The sequence below is a fragment of the Cynocephalus volans genome, chromosome 4 (assembly GCF_027409185.1).
Source record: "Cynocephalus volans isolate mCynVol1 chromosome 4, mCynVol1.pri, whole genome shotgun sequence".
In the NCBI taxonomy this organism is placed as follows: Eukaryota; Metazoa; Chordata; class Mammalia; order Dermoptera; family Cynocephalidae; genus Cynocephalus; species Cynocephalus volans.
In genome coordinates, this window is record NC_084463.1 from 115,998,101 (window position 1) to 116,019,291 (window position 21,191).

General features: G+C 35.6%; 1 protein-coding gene across 16 annotated transcripts in view; it reads right to left on the reverse strand.

The window, feature by feature from the left end:
* The window catches only part of SOX6 (SRY-box transcription factor 6), a 638,471-nt gene that overhangs the window by 44,701 nt on the left and 572,579 nt on the right, over window positions 1-21,191 (reverse strand). For all 16 annotated transcript variants that reach the window (XM_063092518.1, XM_063092517.1, XM_063092516.1 and 13 more), the window contains one exon: window positions 2,100-2,208. In XM_063092518.1, coding sequence (XP_062948588.1) covers window positions 2,100-2,208 — 109 coding nt within the window. The remainder of the gene's footprint in view (window positions 1-2,099; window positions 2,209-21,191) is intronic.

Below are 21,191 nucleotides of genomic sequence, written 5' to 3' on the forward strand. Positions count from 1 at the left end.
GGCAGGCTGCCTGAGGTCAAACCTCAGCTCCATCTTCACTAGCTATGTGGCTTATAGCAAGTTACTTAATTACTCTTGGCCTCAATTTTCTCACCTGTTAAATGGAAGAAATAATAATACCTTCTTTACAGAATATGTAAGGATTGAGAAAATGTGTATAAAAAGTTTAACACATTCTCTGGCATATAAGTGCTTGATAAATGACTGCTTAAAAAAAAAAAAAAGTAACCAGGAAAATTGGTTTGAATCTACACAATCTGCGTATTGAATGGAATTTCCAAAGATATTTATGTATAATATGTTTCTGTATAGTTGTTTTTAATTTTTTCTTTTTATAGTGATTAATAACTCTGATCATGATTTTTAACTTATCAAGCACATGATATCATCAACTAGATTATCAGCATTACTGAGAGGCAACTGGCTATATTTATGCCCAATATACAGTTAAGAAACCAACTGAAAAAGAGCAAATGACAAATTAAGAAAAGACTGTTAGAGCAAGGGTGAGCTAATACAGCTCTGTAACTTCTACTCTATGGACAAATGAACAAACTGAATACTCCAGAGTGATTAAAAAAAATTATCTTATTATGTACGGCCAAAGATTTAGGTACTCTATAGTACAATCTTTAAAAAAAATTGAGATGGGCCAGACTCGAAGCACTTCCACACAGACTTTTAAGCCAGCCACAATCTCTGTGTTACAGTCAGATGGTTAACTGTGCAAGTGCCATCATTTGTACTCCCTGGCTCCCTACACAGAGGAAACTCAACCCTAACCAATGGAAAACCTGCACTTCTAAGTGCCTGTGAAAATGTCCATGTGCTCTTAGTACACATTCTTCAAGGAAGACAGCAAGTATATTTCTGGTTTTGAGTCCTCTTTATCCCTCCCATCTCTCTCTCTCTCTCTCTCTCTCTCTCTCTCTCTGACATACACACAAACATACACAAATGCACATACCAATCAGAATTTATTTTAATACCTTTTTCCCAGGACTATCATCAAACATTAGAATCTCTTACTGATATGAAAAATCTATCTTCTGGAAACTCTCTGAAGTGATACCTAATGTCTGACACTACCCATCTCTGAGTGCTCATGCTAAGGATTTCTGAACTGCCTGGGATGGCCCCAAGCTATCACTAGAAGCCATGCCCAATTCAGATGCTGCGATGAAATGTCATGTGTTTTCAAGGGATTAGGGTCCTGGAAGAAATCCTGCCAGGAAAAAGGGATACTAGTAAGATTCTTCCCCTCAAGCTAAAGAAAGACTTTAGCTGGGACCTGAGATGGGTGAAGTATCATGTTACTCTGAAGAGAAGGAATTAATCTTCCCTGACTGGTGGGACAGATTCTGCCAAATGAACAGCTAACGGGAAAACGAGTCCCTACTCTGTGATGACACAGTAAATAACCAGGCAACATTACTACAGAAGTGCTGACCTAACTCATAAATTGTACCCAGCCTCTGGGGAACAATTTCTGCTGATGTGCTGCTTGTGCATTTAAAACAAACAAACAAAAAGGGAGGAGAAGTAGATAGGTATTGATAGTGCCATGTGTAAACATTCTGACAGTACGGCTGGTCTTTCCACCCAAACTTTCAAAAGACTTCAGTAATGGTTAGTGCCCAGACACAGGCTGGGCCTTCCCCAAGTCATTGTTATATTTATGCAAACCATCATTTCATTCTCAAAATGGTTAGATTATACCTGGGAATCATCTGATTTGGAATTTTTTTTAAAAAGTCCTTCTTTGTATTTTTGTTTTTCAAAACAAGAATGCAGTGAAGTAGATGAAACAGAATTCTCTTGTTCATCAGAATGCAGAGGTTCCTTTTATTGAAAAGTTTAAAATGGTACCTTGAAGTAGTTGGTATGAAGTAGTAGTTGCTATTTGTTCAGTATATAGAATCTAGCTGCTTCTCAAAGTCCTCAACTACAATATATAATAAAGACTAACATTTTTTGTGCTTTGCCGAGAAAATCTAGCTGGGAATTCCCAAGAAAGACCATAAAGATCCTACATCTAACTCAGACAGACTTTAGAAACACGTGGAGCAGCAGAAAAGAGCTATGGAAAAGCTACTCACCCTCTGCATCTTCTGGCCGAGTAAGGTCGATGACACCCGGACCCAGCTTTCCATCTTCACTTGACTTCCCTGTTAACTGAGGCCCCAAATTCTCAAAGCGTGTTCTTTCCTAGAGGAAAGAATAATCAGAGGCTTATTCTAGTTTCCAAAGCAGCCACTTTTTCCTTCCAGTTTCTATCTTGCTTAATGGGCAAAACTTGGATTTATGAACATCAATTCTGACCAACTTGGGCTCTAAAAATCTTTCAGGAAGATTCTGTTAAAGCCTGGTGGTCACACTGCCAGTGCTAACAGCATCTGGACCATAGTTCCTGTAAGGCAAGGAAACTGTGACAGGGAACGTGCCAGAGCTGCTCTGCACATCTTCTCTTTGTTGGATTTGTTCCAGTATTCTAAAAGGAATGCAATAGAGAGGGTTGAGCCAAAAGAGCAAAAACCTGAAAGAGCAGTTCTTATTAAAACATACTGCTAAATTTAATGGGAGAGAAATTTTCCCATTTAGAGATTATAGTTTGTATTGGTATTCCTGGAGAAATACAAATCAGAATTTTATGTAGGAGGATTTCAAAAACAAATATTTCAAAGCAGAAAGACTAGATGATGACATTGATACCATTATTTTGCCTAGGAATTTCGATTGTGACTTCCTGGGAACTCAAAAGGAGGACATCACTGCTAGCCAGCAATCGAGACAGTCAAGTTAAATACACCTGCCACGTTAGGAGGGAAACCCAAAGATATTTTGCTGTTTCCCAGTTCTTCTAGGAGCAGGAATCTGAAGCATTGCAGTGAATGCTCTCTCTGCAGCTTTCTGGATAAGTAGCAGAGGGCTCATTGACCATCATTAATACGGTGTTCTTGTCTGCAGAAATACAGTGCGTGTCCCCCCTCACCTCCTTGCTACTCTCCAGACTCAAACTTGGCTTTGTGTGGTGCTTATGAATGAATGAAACCTTGTTGTTCATTACTATGAAACAATATTAAATGTCATGTCAGCTTGAATTTACAGACATGAAATAGCAGCTTCCAGCTCCAGGAATGATTTCTGCATGTTATACTTAATGCATTATGCAGCAGTAGAGTGCTGATTGCTGTTCAGTCTATTGTTCAATGACCTAGTTCTGTACTGAGCATGTTCAGCATTAGATGGAGACACTGAGTGTTCTCTTCTGTAAGATGTTTAGAAACTTGGAAATATTCTTAAAGAGCAAACATACAATTACTTGATAGAGGTTGTGCCTCATTTGTACAATCTCACTTCATTTGTGCTTTCTAATATGATTATTTTTGAATATCATTATATTTCTATAATTAATTCCCATCAATCAAATCGTGCAGGAAGTCTTCTAGCTCCCCTTCACCATGGAATATGTTGAAATCTGTGTTGGAAGAAAACACAGCGTAAACCTTGCTTTAATCTAGCACCATTTTTATGAAGAAAGATTTGAAACAAAAATTATAATCATGAATTTCTCCAACTGGGTAATGCTAACTACTTTCAATAGCAGTATGTAGAAAAACCTCTGAAATATGACACTTATAAAAAACAGAATGAAAATAAAAACCAAATTAAGTATAGTTCCCTAATATCTTCTTATGTGAAAACACTGCTGCACAAGAACAAATTAACCCAGATGCAGGACAAAACAAAAAGCAACCACAAGCCATGTGGGAGTTTCGCACATTGTAGGGGGAAGGACAGCTGCTTTTAATCAGCCAATTTCTATTTTTGAGTAGCACTTTTGGTTGTCATGATGTAAAGAAAAAGAATTAAAGTGAAGATGAGTAGTACCAGGGAAAGCAGAATATTCAACCTTTGTTTTATCACATTGTTTCGCATTTCAAATATTTGCATGTGAATGCTTTTGCTATGTTAAATGCAAAAGGAGTTTTGATGTGACACCTGCAATCGTCTTGGAAGAACAACCTTTAACTGTATTTTCATGGGGGGAAAAACAGCTTTCTCTGAAAATCAACAGACCGTGATACCTATCAATATGCATATTTCAAGTATCTTTCTAGTCATTCATTCTCTTTGATTTTACCAGAAAGTATTCTCAGTAAAAAAAAATAAAGTTCCTGAAAGAATATCAATATTTTGACAAGGAAGGAAAAGAGGGAAAATTACATGCCATGGTTTGTAAAATCCTAAGACAACAAAGCTTACATGATGATAATATCTTTTCTTTTATAAAAAAATGAAATGCACTCACAATTCAGTAGTATCATCTTGTTTTTAATCATAACAAAAAACATTCAGAATACTCAACAACACATTCACAGTGTCTTTGAAGTCATACATTTTTCTGACTTCATTGAAAAAAAAATTCTTCTGCAGTGATACTTTCCCTATAAAATATCAATATTTTGACAGAGTACAAGTCAAGGAAGAATATCTCATGAAACACTTGTTAAATAGGCAGAAAATAAATCAATGATAAAAATTGTTTTGGGCAGTGGGTTGCATTTTAAATTTGGTAACATTAAGCACTTGTGTTTGAGATTAAAGAAGGACACTGCAAAGCCATGCCCTTTCATATAAATTTCCACCTAGCCTCCCAGAAGATTTCCTTCTTTTCTTCAAAGAATAGCTCAGAATATTTATTTGCCAGCCACATAACCATAAGATAAGAGGGCCTGATGTCTACAAGGTTGATCCAGGCAGCTGAGCTAAGCAAAGATTTTACCAGTGAGATTGAACACAAGCCTAGTAAATACAGGATGTGAACATAGGCACAGAGAAAAGTACAAAGATATTTTAGTCCCGAGAAGATTAAACTTCTGGCCATTAAGTGCCAATGGTTATGCTCCTATATAGAAGGAATACAGACTGTAGGTGGCAAGTTCTTAAGTCCAAATTTCCCCACACACTTGAGCCAGCTCTCACAATGTACGTAGCTCCTAAGTAAGAAATTTTGGAAATATAAACAAAATACCTCAATGCTAATATAATACCAACCCCTTTGGAAAATTCCATAGTCTTCATGTTGACAGTGAAATGTGCATTTTACATGCAGCAATGTGATCAGACACTTACTTATGCATTGTCAGTCACAAACATGCAGGCAACATAAAAGTTATTGAAAAAAATTAAAGTCGGCTCCACTGTGTTGTAGGACTGTTGGCTCTCTAAGTGCTTTGAAATTATGATGTATGAGGTAGATGTTGCATATTAAATAAAGATATTTAAATGATAAAGCCCCCTCTAGTGAGAGCTGATGAATGTTAAATGTTACAAGCCACAAGACAGTAACATCCATCATCTTCACATATTATCAGAGTCAATGATGGGGCAGCCTCACTGATGACAGATAGACTGCTGCATTATTATCCTTTATTTCCAGAGTCACTGAACAAACCATTCAACTCCTCAGGCATTATTTTTAACTTTGCATTAAATTAGCAACTTTCCCCTCCCTACCATGGCAAGATTAATCAATTTTGTCTTTGCATCAGTGAGGACAGAGAATGGATTTGGGGTAACTAAAAGAACAGAGGTTTGTTTTCATCTAGGAAAAAAAAATCAACTTCCTCTTACTGGCAACAAATGTAAAATTGTGATCTGGGGAAAGAACAGCAATGAAACAGTAAGCACACAATAATGGCTTTTCTTTGCACTTAGATAAAAGCTGAATTTTTGATGTGCACAGTATATTTTAATAAAATTTTATATACTATGTTTTATACACTTATTGGCTATTCCATAATAATGTGTGTACTAACAGTAAAATTGCTCTTAAATTTATGTGTGTTATTTATACGTTCCCACGTAACAATGCTTTTTGTTGTAAAAAATATTCTGTTTATTAATATAACTTTACAACCACTGCATCCAAGATCCGTGGTAAATTAATGACATTTTTATTATTTTATAGTGTCATTAAATTTTTACTGATCACTCCATCAAACAGAGGCAGTAAAGGCCATAATGTAAACTGGGACACTTAGATCAGGCAGCAGGAAGACATTCCATATAGTCTGAAGAAAACTGCTAGCAATAAATGATATTTATACCATCTTTAAGCATGTGAGAATACTTGGATAAGTTTGGCAAAACTGTTTCAGTAGTAGAGTGGATTGTGTACTTAAATAACAGTTTGCTTGCCATCGAGACAAGCCTTTTCCAAACCATAAGTGAGATGACTGATTGCAGCCATCTCCTGAAAAACAACACATGAAAGGCAATGATGGGCTAGGCACCCTCCCTTCTGGATTGCCAAGACTGACCAGCTTTCACCATGCTTCAAGTTATTTCAACATGGCCCCCTTTTCTACAAACCAAAATGGAAAATGGCTCACCGTAAGAGGGGCTTTTTGTTTGCTGCTTTACAAACAAATATTTTTCATTTAAGTAGACATGTCTAGACAACAGTGTAATATATTTTATTCCAGTGGTCTAAACAAGAGGTACTTTACCAACCTTTATTCAAAAGCTCATTTCTAGAGCATGTCTGAATATGGGTCATTTATAGCAGCCACAGAACTTACGACTAAGGGGCCATTACCTACACTATAGTTAAAATGGGTAAAAAATAATTATCTCATGTTATTTTCATATGTGAAATACATTATAATTTGGATACTGTTTACATGACTCTCTTAAATAAACCTAAATGTGTGCTATTAACTCATTTCCAAATATTCTATTTCTGTATATAGAAGATAGTAAACAGAAAATTCTACGCTCAATCCTGGTAATCCTGGTGAAATTGTTTCCCTCTCTTCTTTCATTTTAATTTTACTTTTAAATAAAATAAAATTAGTTGTCAGATTTTCTAAGAGCAATGAGATATAAATGATTAAAAGATAAATAAATATAAGGGAAGCAGTATATGTTGGTTAAACAATAGAATGATCCCCTGGTCAGGGCTTGCCGAGTGCTGAGATACAGGAAATCTGCCTTGTTATTATTATTATTTGAAAGGGCTCTGCAAGAAGAATTTTCCCTAATATCTCAACTCCGTCCAAAAAACAAAAAAAAGAAATTCTTGTTACACATCTTTTACATTGCTTAGCAATTTATTCTTTGAATTAATTAAATATGCCAATCTCTTATGAAAGGGTAATAGAATAAACTGTTAAACAGAATTATATTAATTTCAGGTTAATTCCTCCTGAGAAATAAGAACATTCCTAGGGAATATAATCTAGGTGAAACCACACAAACAGAGACATAAGGTGTTTGGTAAACAGGGATCCTTAGGTATGGTAATTCCAATGAAAATAATTTCACAAAAGTTTGGGAATACCCAAGCCCAGCAAAGATGGATGTTATGGGCTGAATCGTGTCCCCCCCAAACTTATACATTGAATTCCTGACCCCTAGTAGCTCAGAATGAGACTGTAATTGGAGATAGGGTAGTTGTTTTTTTTTTTTTTTTAACAGCACGAAACTTTTTATTTTTCAAGTTACAAAACTAAATCATGTATCTACATCTCGTTTATTTACGTTTATACATATAAAATTACAAAAAAAAGCCAAGAAGACCTTCATTAAGCTGATGACAGTGGCTTCCTCCGAGTACTGCAGTAGGACTAGAAGTTTGGAAGAAGGGGGCGATTTAAATTTTTTTCATCTACATCCTGCTATACTTTGAATTTCTTAAAAATAGAAAATACATATATAAATATTAGCTGTATAATTTTAAAATTAAATTAACTTCTTTTCTTGTTTTGAAATTTTTTTGGCAATTTATTTTTTGAATTATTTATATCATTCCCATACCATATAATTCATACATTTAAAGTGTATAATTTAATCATTTTTAGTGTATTCACAGAGTTGGGCAACTATAATCATGATCAATTTAAGAACATTTTCTTCACGCAAAATAATGCCATGTATCCTTTATCTATTTAAGTTTATTTTATTTTGTCAATATACAATGTGGTTGATTATGTGGCCCATTACCGAAACCTCCCTCCCTTCTCCCTCGCTCCCAACAACCAACCTCATATCTGTTTGCTTGTTGTATCAACTTCAAGGAATTGTGATTGTTGTGTCTTCTTCCCTCCCCGCCAGTTTATTTTTGTATTTATTTATTTATTTATTTTTAGCTCCCACAAATAAGTGAGAACATGTGGTATTTCTCTTTCTGTGTCTGACTCGTTTCACTTAATATAATTCTCTCAAGGTCCATCCATGTTGTTGCAAATGGCAGTATTTCATTCTTTTTTTTAGCTGAGTAGTATTCCACTGTGTAGATATACCACATTTTCCATATCCACACATACCATTTTTCATAGAGACTGCACCATTTTGCAGTTCCACCAACAGTGTATGAGAGTTCCTTTTTCTCTGCAACCTCTCCAGCACTTATCGTTCACAGTCTTTTGGATATTACCCATCCTAACTGGAGTGAGATGGTATCTCAGTATGATTTTGATTTGCATTTCCCGAATGCTGACTGATGTTGAGCATTTTTTCATATGTCTGTTGGCCACTCGTATATCTTCCTTTGAGAAATGCCTGTTTAGCTCTTTTGCCCATTTTTTAATTGGGTTACTTGTTTTTTTGCTGTAAAGTTGTTTCAGTTCCTTGTATATTCTGGATATTAATCCTTTGTCAGATGCATATTTTGCAAATATTTTCTCCCACTCTGTCAGTTGTCTTTTAACTCTGTTAATTGTTTCTTTTGCTGTGCAGAAGCTTTTTAGTTTGATATAATTCCATTTGTTTATTTTTCCTTTGTTTGCCCATGCTTTTGGGGTCATATTCATGAAGTCTGTGCCCAGTTCTACTTCCTGAAGTGTTTCTCTATGTTTTCTTTAAGAAGCTTTATTGTTTCAGGGTGTATATTTAATTCTTTAATCAATTTTGAGTTGATTTTAGTATATGGTGAGAGGTATGGGTCTAGTTTCATTCTCCTGCATATGGATATCCAGTTATCCCAGCACCATTTGCTGAAGAGGCAGTCTCTTCCCCAGTGTATAGGCTTGGTGCCTTTGTCAAAGATCAGATGGCTGTAGGTGTGTGGGTTGATTTCTGGATTCTCTATTCTATTCCACTGATCAGTGTGTCTGTTTTTATGCCAGTACCATGCTGTTTTGTTATTATACCTTTGTAGTATAGTTAAAAGTCAGGTAGTGTTATGCCTCCAGCTTTATTTTTTTTGCTCAGAATTGCTTTGGCTGTGCATGGTCTTTTGTTATTCCATATAAATGTCTGGATAGTTTTTTTCCATTTCTGAGAAAAATGTCATTTGAATTTTGATGGGAATTTCATTGAATTTGTATATCACTTTGGGTAGTATGGACATTTTCACAATGTTGATTCTTCCAATCCAAGAGCATGGGATATCTTTCCATCTTCTTGTGTCCTCTTTAATTTCTCTCAACAGTAGTTTGTATTTCTCATTGTAGAGATTTTTCACGTCCTTGGTTAACTCTATTACTAAGTATTTTATTTTTTTGGTGGCTATTGTAAATGGGCAAGCTTTCTTGATTTTTCTTTCTGCACGTTTACTATTGGAGAATAGAAATGTTACTGATTTTTGTGTGTTGATTTTGTATCCTGCTACTTTGCTGAAATCATTTATCAACTCCAAGAGTTTTTTGTAGAGGCTTTAGTCTGTTCGATATATAGTATCATGTCATTTGCAAACAGGGGAAGTTTGACTTCATCTTTTCCAAACTGGATGTCCTTTATTTCCTTCTCTTCTCTGATTGCTCTGGCTAGTACTGCCAACACTATGTTGAATAGGAGTGGTGAGAGTGGGCATCCTTGTCTAGTTTCTGTTCTTAAGGGAAAAGCTGAAATATCATTCAGGATGATATTGGCAGTGGGTTTATCATATATGGCTTTAATTATGTTGAGATACTTTCCATCTATACCAAACTCGTAGAGAGTCTTTATCATGAACGACTGTTGAATTTTATCAAATGCTTTTTCAGCATCTATAGAGATGATCATATGATCCTTGTGTTTGATTTTATTGATATGGTGTATCACATTTATTGATTTGCATATGCTGAACCAACTTTGCATCCCTGGGATGAATCCCACTTGATCATGGTGTATAATTTTGCATATGTGTTGCTGTATTCTGTTAGCTAGTATTTCATTGAGGATTTTTGTGTCTATGTTCATCAAGTATATTGGCCTGTGGTTTTCTTTTTTTGTTGCATCTTTACCTGGTTTTGGTATCAGGGTGATGTTTGCTTCATAGAATGAGTTTGGGAAAATTGCTTCTGTTTCAATCTTTTGGAATAGTTTGTAGAGAATTGGTGTCAATTCCTCTTTGAATGTTTGGTAGAATTCTGCTGTGAATCCATCTGGTCCTGGGCTTTTCTTTGTTGGGAGCCTTCTGATAACAGCTTCAATCTCTTTAATTGTTATTGGTCTGTTCAGGTTTTCTACATGTTCTTGGCTCAGTTTTGGTAGCTTGTGTGTGTCCAGTAATTTATCCATTTCCTCCAGATTTTCAAATTTGTTGGCATATAGTTGTTTATAGTAGTCTTGAATGATTCCTTGTATTTCAGATGAATCAGTTGTAATATCACCTTTCTCATTTCTAATTTTTGTTATTTGGGTCTTCTCTCTTCTTTTTTTAGTTAGCCATGCTAATGGTTTGTCAATTTTATTTATCTTTTCAAAAAACCAACTTTTTGATTCGTTGATCTTTTGATTTGTTTTTTGGTTTTCAATTTCATTCAGTTCTGCTCTGATCGTAATGATTTCTTTCCGTCTGCTAACTTTAGGTTTGGATTGTTCTTGTTTTTCTAGTTCTTTAAGGTGAAGTGTTAGGTTGTTCACTTGCCATCTTTCTATTCTTCTGAAGTGAGCGTTTAATGCAATAAATTTTCCCCTCAATACTGCTTTTGCAGTATCCCACAGGTTTTGGTATGATGTATCATTGTTTTCATTAGTTTCAATAAATTTTTTGATTTCCTGCTTGATTTCTTCTTGGACACATATGTCATTAAGTAGAATGCTATTTAATTTCTGAAAAAACACATGGGATAATTCCAATTTTTTTGAATTTGTTGAGACTTGATTTGTGACCTAACATGTGATCTATTCTGGAGAATGTTCCATGTGCTGATGAGAAGAATGAATATTCTGAGGTAGTTGGATGGAATGTTCTGTAGATATCTGCCAAGTACAATTGGTCTAGAGTGTTGTTTAGAACTTGTGTTTCTCTGCCAATTCTTTGCCTAGATGATCTGTCCAATATTCATAGTGGGATGATGAGGTCCCCTGCTATTATGGTATTAGTATCTATTTCCTTCTTTAGGTTTAATAGAGTTTGCTTTACAAATCTGGCTGCTCCAGGCCGAGCCCGTGGTGCACTTGGGAGAGTGCGGCGCTGGGAGCGCAGCAACGCTCCTGCTGCGGGTTCGGATCCTATATAGGAATGGCCGATGCACTCACTGGCTGAGTACCAGTCATGAAAAAGACAACAAATAAATAAAAATAAAAAAATAAATAAATCTGGCTGCTCCAACCTTGGGTGCATACATATTTATGATTGTTATGTCTTCTTGATGGATGAATCCTTTTATCATTATGTAGTGGCCCTCATTATCTTTTTTTATGAATTTTAGTTTAAAGTCTATTTTATCACATATAAGAATAACAACTCCAGCTTGTTTTTCATTTCTGTTTGCATGGTAAATCTTTTTCCATCCTTTCACTCTTAGTTTATGTGAGTCTTTATAGGTGAGGTGGGTCTCTTGAAGGCAGCATAGAGTTGGATCCTCCTTTTTAATCCAGTCAGTCAGTCTGTGTCTTTTGATTGGGGAATTTAATCCTTTTACATTAAGAGTTGTTATTGAAAAGTGTTGATAACTCCTAGCACTTTATTGATTTTTGTTTGGATGTCTTAAGTGTCTTTTGTTCTTTTCTTTCTGATTTACTGTTTGTCTTCTGTATTTGTTGGTTCCTTGGGTTGTAGATAAACTTTTTTTTCTCTTCATTTTTGGCATTTTTATTTTACTAGTGGGTTTTGATTTTTCTTGAGTTTTTATGGTAGTGGTAGTTATTTTTCAGGTACCAAACCCAGTTCTCCCCTGAGAATTTCTTGTAAGGGTGGTTGTGTGGTAGTGAACTCCCACAGTTTTTGTTTGTCTGAGAAATATACTATTTGCCCTTCATTTCAGAAGGACAGCCTTGTGGGGTAGAGTATTCTTGGCTGGTAATCTCTGTCTTGTAGTATTTTGAATTCATCATCCCATTCCTTTCTGGCTTTTAGGGTTTGTGATGAAAAGTCTGATGTTAGTCTGATTGGAGCTCCCTTATAGGTGACTTGACACTTCTCTCTTGCAGCTTTTAAGATTCCCTCTTTTTCTTTGAGTTTTGCCAATTTGACTATAACATGTCTTGGAGAAGACCTTTTTTGGGTTGAATACATTTGGGGATCTTTGAGCTTCCTTTTTCTGAAGATCTGTGTTTTTTCCTATACCTGGGAAGTTTTCTGCCACTATTTTGTTGAATATGTTTTCAATGCAATCTCCTTTTCCCTCCCCTTCTGGAATACCCATGACTTGGATATTTGAGCACTTAAGGTTGTCTGATATCTCTCTTAGATTTTCTTCAATGTTTTTAATTCTTTTTTCTTTTTGTTCTTTTTCTTTGTCTGCCTTTGTTATTTCAAACAGCCCATCTTCAAGGTCAGAAGTTCTCTCTTCGGCTTCTGCAAGCCTGCTGGTTAAACTCTCTGTTGTGTGTTTTATTTCGTTGAATGATTTCTTCAGCTCAGCATGTCCTGCTACATTCTTTTTCAGGGCATTGATTCCCTTATACATTTTTCGGATCCTGTATACTTTTCCTCACTTCATCATGTTGTCTAGCTGAGTTTTCTTGTATCTCATTTAGTTTCCTTAGAATTATCACTCGAAATTCCTTGTCAGACATTTCAAGGGTTCTTGTTCTATAGAATCTACAACTTGAGAGTTATTACCTTTTGGTGGTGTACTTTCTTGATTTTTCATATTTCTGGTATCTTTCCTTTGATGTTTAGTCATTGTGGCAAGGGATTTCACAGTCGACTGGCTCGACACTATTGTGTGGCTAAGATCCTGCCAGGGCTGCCAATTTGGCATGGCTGCCTCAGTGCCTGCTTGGTTGTGCACTGGCACCTCGGGCACGTGGTCACCATGGGTCTCATGCATCTCCGGGGGGGCACTTCTCTGGTAGAGATAGGGTTTTTAAAAGTTGCAGTTAAATTCAAATGAGGCTGTTAGGATGGGTCCTACTCCAATCTGGCTGGTATCCTTATAAGAAGAGGAAATTTGGATACAAAAAGAGACACTAGGGATGCACACACAGAGATAAAAGGCCACATGAGGACACAGCAAAAAGATGCCCATTTTTAAGCCAAAGAGAGAGGCCTCAGAAGAAACCAAACCTGCTAACTCTTTGATCTTGGACTTCTGGCCTCCAGCACTGCAAGACAACAAATTTCTGTTGATTAGCTACTCAGTCGATGGTATTTTGTTATGGCAGACCTAGCAAACTAATACAATGGCAGCTTCTGCCTTTTATGTCATAAAAGGTTCTTGCTACTGGCCAAAAATGATCAAATAATAAAGCAAAAAAATTTATATATAAGCCCTATTAGCCTGAGAAACAATTCTCCAGAAGCTTCTGCCATCAGGACCTAGTAGTGATTCTATCTGTTGATAGCCCTATCTATCTATCTATCTATCTATCTATCTATCTATCTATGATTCTTCAAAAAAGAAAGGTCTCCCTTAAAGGGAAGGAAGACTTGTAAGGGCTTGGCAAAAGTTTAAAAGTTTTCAAAAATCAGAAGATCCATACTTGAACAATAAGATCCATACTTGAGTCTAGAATCAATAGACTGACATAAGCTGTTCAGATCACCTCTCAGAATGCTGATGTATGACACTGGGCCATATGCTCCTTGGGAGAGGAAAAGTGTCTCATGATCCTCTCTGTTTCCAGCTAGGACTGTGTCCTGAAAGCAGAGAAGTTTGCAGCACATGCCTGCTGAAATGAACAAATGACTGCACATATCTTGTGGATAGTCTTTTATGGAGCTTTAAAAAACATTCTCAAATGATGTATGACAAGTTTTCCTCAGGATTTGAAGAATAACACTGAAAAAGCAGGTTCTGTCTCCATACCCCTGGCAAGGACAGCATCCTGTACATCTCCTGTAACACACACTTAGACTCTTGTCACTGACCATCAGATGATAAATGATACAGCAGCATTAACTCTGAAGATATGAGACCCTTTTAGGCTTGGGAGCCACTGAATTAAATTAGTTTCATCAGGATTATAGTGCTTACTGAACCCCTTTAACCAAATGCTTTCTGTCTTATTCATATGGTTTTAATATGGTTTTAACCAATTGCAAGGTTATTTATAAGTTTGCAACTCCCTAGTAGAGTTACAAAGCGTTCAGATTTAAGCAAATCCAGTTGTGTGGCAGCCCAATTCCTACTTATATGTGGTTTCAACTTTTTATTCGTATACAGAGGCATGATGCAGATTTGTTCCTGAATATTCTCTGATTATTTGTTTCAGTAAAAAGTTCACAAAAAGTTCCATTGTAAAATTACACAAACTCTTATTAAAATTGAACACATGATTTAAAAACTGGAGAATTCTATCTCCACTTAAACCAGCAATAAGACTTTGTTATTTTAACATTTACCATATGAACAAAGAATATCACAATAAAATTAATGACCAGCTAAGCAAAGGTCTTTGTCCAAAAGGAATCTTTGGAATTCTATTAGTTCAAACTAAGGTACTTGATTTCGTATACCTAGTTAATTTACAATGTATACTTTTTAATAATGTTTGTGGAAATGAAGTTATAGTTTATTCATAGTGAAGACATCAAAGCTATACAGAACAAGAATGAATATTTTCTTCAAAAATACATCTTCTGTTTTAATTTTAGCTGGCAAACTGATAAACTTGAAGAATTTTTTCTCAGAAACATAAACACAAAGGGTAAAAAAAATGTAAGGTTTTGGCACCATGTATTTGTTTTAATATATGAGATACATAAATATATCATATCTCCTAATAAATTTTCCTATAATTTAAAGAAAGATATGTGCTACAAAAGTAACATATCTGAAAAAGAAAAACAGGGGGAATGATAAAACTTTAGTGTAAAAGCCTCTTCAGAGAAAACTGGGACCAAGGAGGTTAGTATACTTAACCAAAATCATGCAGCTGGCTAGTAACAGCTCCAAAACATGCCGCTTGGCCTCCAGACTTTCAGTCTCCTGCTCCTTCCACTAGCTACTCTTTACAAACTATGCTAGTCCCTGTTTGCTTCATCTGTAAAATGGGGGAGTTGAATTAACTTACCTCTATGGTTTCTTCCAGCTCTGAAATCTTATGATTCTGTGATACCTGACTTTTTTGCTCTCTGAGATCTATACTGTGGCACACACTAGTAAAATCACTTTGCCATGTCATTAAAAATTCATAGTAATAATTCATATTCTCAAGGAAAGCACTCGAAAATAATCCATTTGTCAAACAAACCTACCAAAACATGGTCCATTTAGCCAAAAAGCATTTGCTTGCTACTTCTAAAATTCCATCTTCACCAAAAACAATAGAAGGGAAGGGACACAAAGGCAGGGAAAAGCAAAAGAAGGAGGCAGGGAAAATCAGAGAGAAAATATTTTAATCTGAATTTGGCTTAAATATGTCACTACTCTTTGTTATTCATTATGGTGGCACTGGCACAGAACACCTCCCTTTTCATCTGCAAGCAAAGTAACATAAATGTAAAGATTGCTGCTAAGAAGACAGCCTCTCTTTAGAAAGAACAGATTAACTCCTTGATGTCACGATTTTATATATTTTACCGTTATTTTTCTTCTAGGAAAAAGGAAATGCTAATCAGGTCAAAGGAAGTCACAAATGAGTTTTCAAATAAAAAATAAAAATAACCAAGAACTATGTCTGATTGTTTGTAAAAGAAGCTTTCTTTAAGATTAAGTATAATTAAAATTTAGAAATTGTGCTTTCATTTCATAAAAATTAAAAAATCATTCTGAAATTGGAAGTTTTAAAATGAGTTTAAAAGAAGAAGAAAATATTTAGGAACCCTATTCAAAATAGTACTCCAATATGGCAACATTACAAAGGACAAAAGATAGTGCCCAACTGTGGTGATATGTGTTAATTGTATGGTTTTCCAAAGATGTGGAAGAACTGATATCAATTACAGTATAATTACCATTACTTCCAACAGAGTTAACATGTAGTTACCGCAAAATAACATGCAATTAACTGGTGTCACATTGTACACCAGACTAAATAAGATACAAATTAAAAATTCCCAAATGTAGTCATAATCCTCTTGTATTAAAAAATAAAATAACTTTTCTCTGATAATGTCACAGCATCTTCAGGAATTAATATAATTATTTCAAAGAAGGAAAAATTAAGACGTATAAGTTAGAAAGCATCATTTTTAGTTATAAGGCAAAAAACTACATAAGGAGGGAGATGTATTAACAAACATTAAATTTAATAAGCTGAAGCTGTTGTAAATAAAATTAGAATTTTCCTCACTAGTCCCTGAAAATTAGGCAGCTATATTTTAAAACCAAATTTAGGAATGTTCTTAGTCTTTATAGATACCTAATGTTTTTTACTTTATTTATCAAACACTGAACAAGAGCCTGCTTTAGTGGTACAACAGAAGGACACAAAAATGAGTAAGACTGTCCGAGAAGAGAACTTACACGGAATTTCTACTTATTTGCTATGTGAAGTGTTAAATCATATCTCTCAAGATGAGCAATTTCCTTATCAGGAGGTGAACTGAAGGGACAAAGAATGCTACAGTTCAGTTTGAAGAAGGAAAATTTCTTGCTGGAATGTCTCAAATCAGCAGCAATAACACAGGACGCCTCACATGCTGCACATGAGAGAGGGGCACGTGTGGGAGGGAACACGTACATGCCAAACACGCATCTAGGTTTAATTAGGAGAGAACTGAAAATGGCAGAGTGCAATGCTGTGAAGTTGATGAGAGGACAAAGGAAAGTAGCTGTATTTAAAATACAGCTACAGTGTATCTGCTATATCCGTTTCAAACATCTGGGCTTCCAATTATTTATTGAACTCATGTGTAAGAGTTATTTGGGAATACTGCAAACAGTTATAGAACAGCAACATGCTAACTGCTTTGTAAAATACTTGCAGGATTGAACTCTAGATGAAATCTTGAACAACATGAGTGAAAACTGCTATGAGATTATTATCTTTTAGTAAATGTGTGAAAACCATGAAGAGGTTATCATGCGAAGAAAAAATTTTGTAAACAGCATGTTAATTAACTCAATAGTCAATATTTTATTAAGAACTCGTATTTTGCATATTTTTGAAGATTTAGATTATTTCCCATATCTGACTTTCTTTTTCTTTCATTTCTTTGTGGTATCCAAAGGCCTACTTGAGATTAAATGAGGTTAGACACATTTGTAAAAGACTACACATCTTGTTTGAAGATTACATAAGCATATGTATAGATCCACAAAGCTTTCAAGGCAGTTCATTCCCTTATATAATCAATATTTTCCTTTTTTCTCTGTATATGGAGCTCAGGAATAGATGTATTATTCTTGCACCCAGTTTTATGTTTTACTCTATTAAATTAATGATCCTTTTGTTAGGCTCCAAGGGAAACCAAACTGGTTAGGAGGGATGACAACAGAACAATGATGGGTACATCATTATGCCATGTTATTTCCTCTTGTTCCCACATCACTGCTACATTCCTCTGATTATTGCAGTCTCAAAAAATGTGCTGATCACTGTGTGTGTTAGGCGACACCGCAACCCAGAGAAGCTAATACCCCAGATACAGTACATTATGCATGTGATGTAAATGAGATATGTGCTCTCCACACATCGGCCGTTTGTCAACAGAGAGCTGGCGAACAGAGAAGATGGGTGCTAGTGCTTGTTACTGCCTTCCACTGAGTCCACAAACAGCACACATCAATGAATAAATAAAATACAAATACAAATGACCTGATCTTTACAACTGACCTTAATTGGCACAAACTTGAAATATTTTCAATTTAAAGTATATTTGGGGGTAGAGCTTTTTATTTATTATTACATTACGAAAAAAAATGTTTGTCATCTCCACATTAAGAAATTAAAAAATTGAAATGCAGTGTTTTATATATAGGCCATACCAGTGAGGGTAGACACTGAACCAATTTTATTTTTCAAAAGCTCAGAAATCCCTCTTCAGCTTTGTGTTTCAACAAAAAATTTATATATCAAGGCAATAATGGCATTGGAGCTGAATTTATGATTTCGTTCATAAATTAGAAAGCAGAATTTTAATTTAAATTTGGGAATTAAATAGTAAGATATTTTAAAATGTGGAGTCTCAATTCCTGGTGTAAAAGCAAGTGCTTTGATGCAATTAAATAATCTTTTCTGCAGAATAAGAAATGGTGCTTAGACCACAGGTTAAAATTTCTAAGTGAAATAAAAGCAACAGCTCCAAGGGTTCTAGTACTAGATCATCAATAAACAAGCACATGTTTATTCCTAAAACCTGCGTAGCAGCTTTCCTTGTTCCTCTCCTCCCTCTGCCTAGACCAGGAGAAACCTGGAAAATTAGCCAGAGCAAGATATGAGACAGCGCTTGTTCACTCAATCCCAAAGATTGTCTAATGAGAGTTAACTAAAATGGATTTGCACAGTATCAAGGCAAAAAAACCCAAGTTATTCGTAGAACAAATAACTTCCCATGTGAACATTATAATTAGCAGAGTTTTTAAATCTCTGTGGAATTTTTAATGGCACTTTCAGACCAATTAATGACTTAAGAAAAGAAGGTCATAAGTATAACAATTACACAAGCTACAAAAGTTTTAAGAATATAGCTCTTATTTAACTCTACTGCATATATTTGACACAAAGGAGAGCAACACCTAAAAAAAGACTAAATCTGCTTTTCACTGATTAAGTAAAAACCATATTCAAATTTATATCATGATCAAATTTTTAGTTTTCCTTAGGTGATGACCAAAACAGCAAAAAAATTGCTTATAGGGCTGGCCGACCTTTGTGCCTGCATCAGGACTAGCATATTAAAATCTGTCACTTATATAACGTTTCAAGTTGTGGACTGTGCTCTCTTGTTGGTAATATGACATGAAGGGCTGAGATTATTAGATTGCTGAGACCAAATAAACAAACAAGTCTTAATATTAATATACTTTATTCAGGAACTGTTTGGTTAGAAATATTAGTCTTCCTTGAAGACCAACTGACACATTTGCAGCACTCACCCTTGCACTCTCAGTTGTTCTAGAATTCATTGTCCATTGTTCTAAACAGTCACATATTTTGCCTTCTGGATGAACTAATTTGACTACCAACTTCACTCTCTAATATGGTTTCTATTTGAAGATAAGTCAATATTTAATATCTCTCAAACATCACCTATAGATAATTTTTTTTATTTCATTAAGGTACCTTTGAAAATTATAAAGGCTTGAGGAAATGATTCCGGAAAACAGTTTGTACAAAGCCACATGAAACTCATTAACACAGTGTTTTGATCTCGATCTCGTATTGTGCTGATCAGTCTACATTTAGCTAATTCTCAGTCCTCAGCTAATTCTTTCAGAAAAAATAAATGCTTCTTATAAACTCCAGAGATCTTTGGTACAACGGACCTGATTTACTTGAAATACATTTTACTTCCTTCTACATCCTCTCCTTCCCACCACCACCCACAAAGATGACAAACAAAAAAATTGTTTTATTTATGGAAAAAAGTGATGACATACTACTTATTTATGCTATCAGCCTAAGGCAGCTTTGAGTCCACGCCATTTCAGTGAAACAAGAGGTAGGAGGCACACAGCATAAAGCTTCCCTTCTAAGCAGAAATCCCTGACTCAGTCCCATGCTCCTTGCAATAAATATGGCCCATGCTCAGTCTTGGTGACTGTCAGCATCTTATAAATTGTAAAGGCCTTTTTACTTATTGTCTCATTTTTGAGGCATAATCATCCTAATTTTACAGAACATACTGAGGCTCATTTAAGACTACAGACCTCCCCAAGATCGCACAGATAGTAAGAGTCCGATGCAGACCTAGAAGACAGGTCTCCAGTTCTAAAATCCAAGCTGAATTCCTTCTACTGTTTTGCACAGCTTAATTTATGAGAGTTGACTCAGTTTTAGGTGCAGGTCATGAAATAAGGAACATTGATATCCAAGCTGGCTTTGAAGCTTTTTAAGTCAGTATTTATTTTACAAATTTAACTTTCTGAAGCTATTTATGTCTAAGACTATACAGCATTGCCATTCAAAAAATAAAATCAGCATTAGATTCTGAATATATTTGTACTGGTTGTCTCTCAGCCCCCCTAGGCTGTGCTACCTCCTTTGTGTATGGGTAATTCTTAGGCAGTTTAGAGGCCCTCTCAGTAGAGGTGCACACCCAGGAGCTCCTGTTACTGTGCTGCTACCAAGGACACAGGAGTATGGTAGGTAGATGCAGTATTACATGCTACAGCCTTGCCATCGAAGACTCTAGAGACAGCAGCTGCTTCTTGTAACTATAAGAGCTTGGAGAAAAATCATCAGTGGTCAGAGACTGCACCCTAACTGCAGTAGGCTGTAAGATTACAGTGAGAATTAAAGAAAGAAGATAGGGAGGGAAAGAGAGGAAGAAAAGGAAAGGTGGGGGGGGAAGGAGGAGGAGAGAGGGTAGGAAGGAGGTTAGGGAGGGAACAAGGAAAGGAGAAAAATATATTCTCATACACATAAGGAGGCAGAGACAGAGAAGTACAAACTGTGAGCAGTGGATCCCCAGCCTGCAGCATAGAAGGTGGAGGAGAAAGAGGCAGTGAGACAGAACTTGGGATGCCTAAAAGAGACTTTCATTTTCTTCCTTCTAAGGTCCAGTGTGAAGCAACCCTCCCATAATGTGAATTTCCTCTGTCCAGACACACTCAAAAGCACAGACAGACTCAGATAAAAATAAATTTTTATCCCCATAAGAGTAATTACTTCTTCCAAAGTCTGGACTCTAGTCACAAGCATGCAATCAATGAATAATTGACAGCATTTTTATCTTAGTGTTACTGTTAGGGGAACAGCAA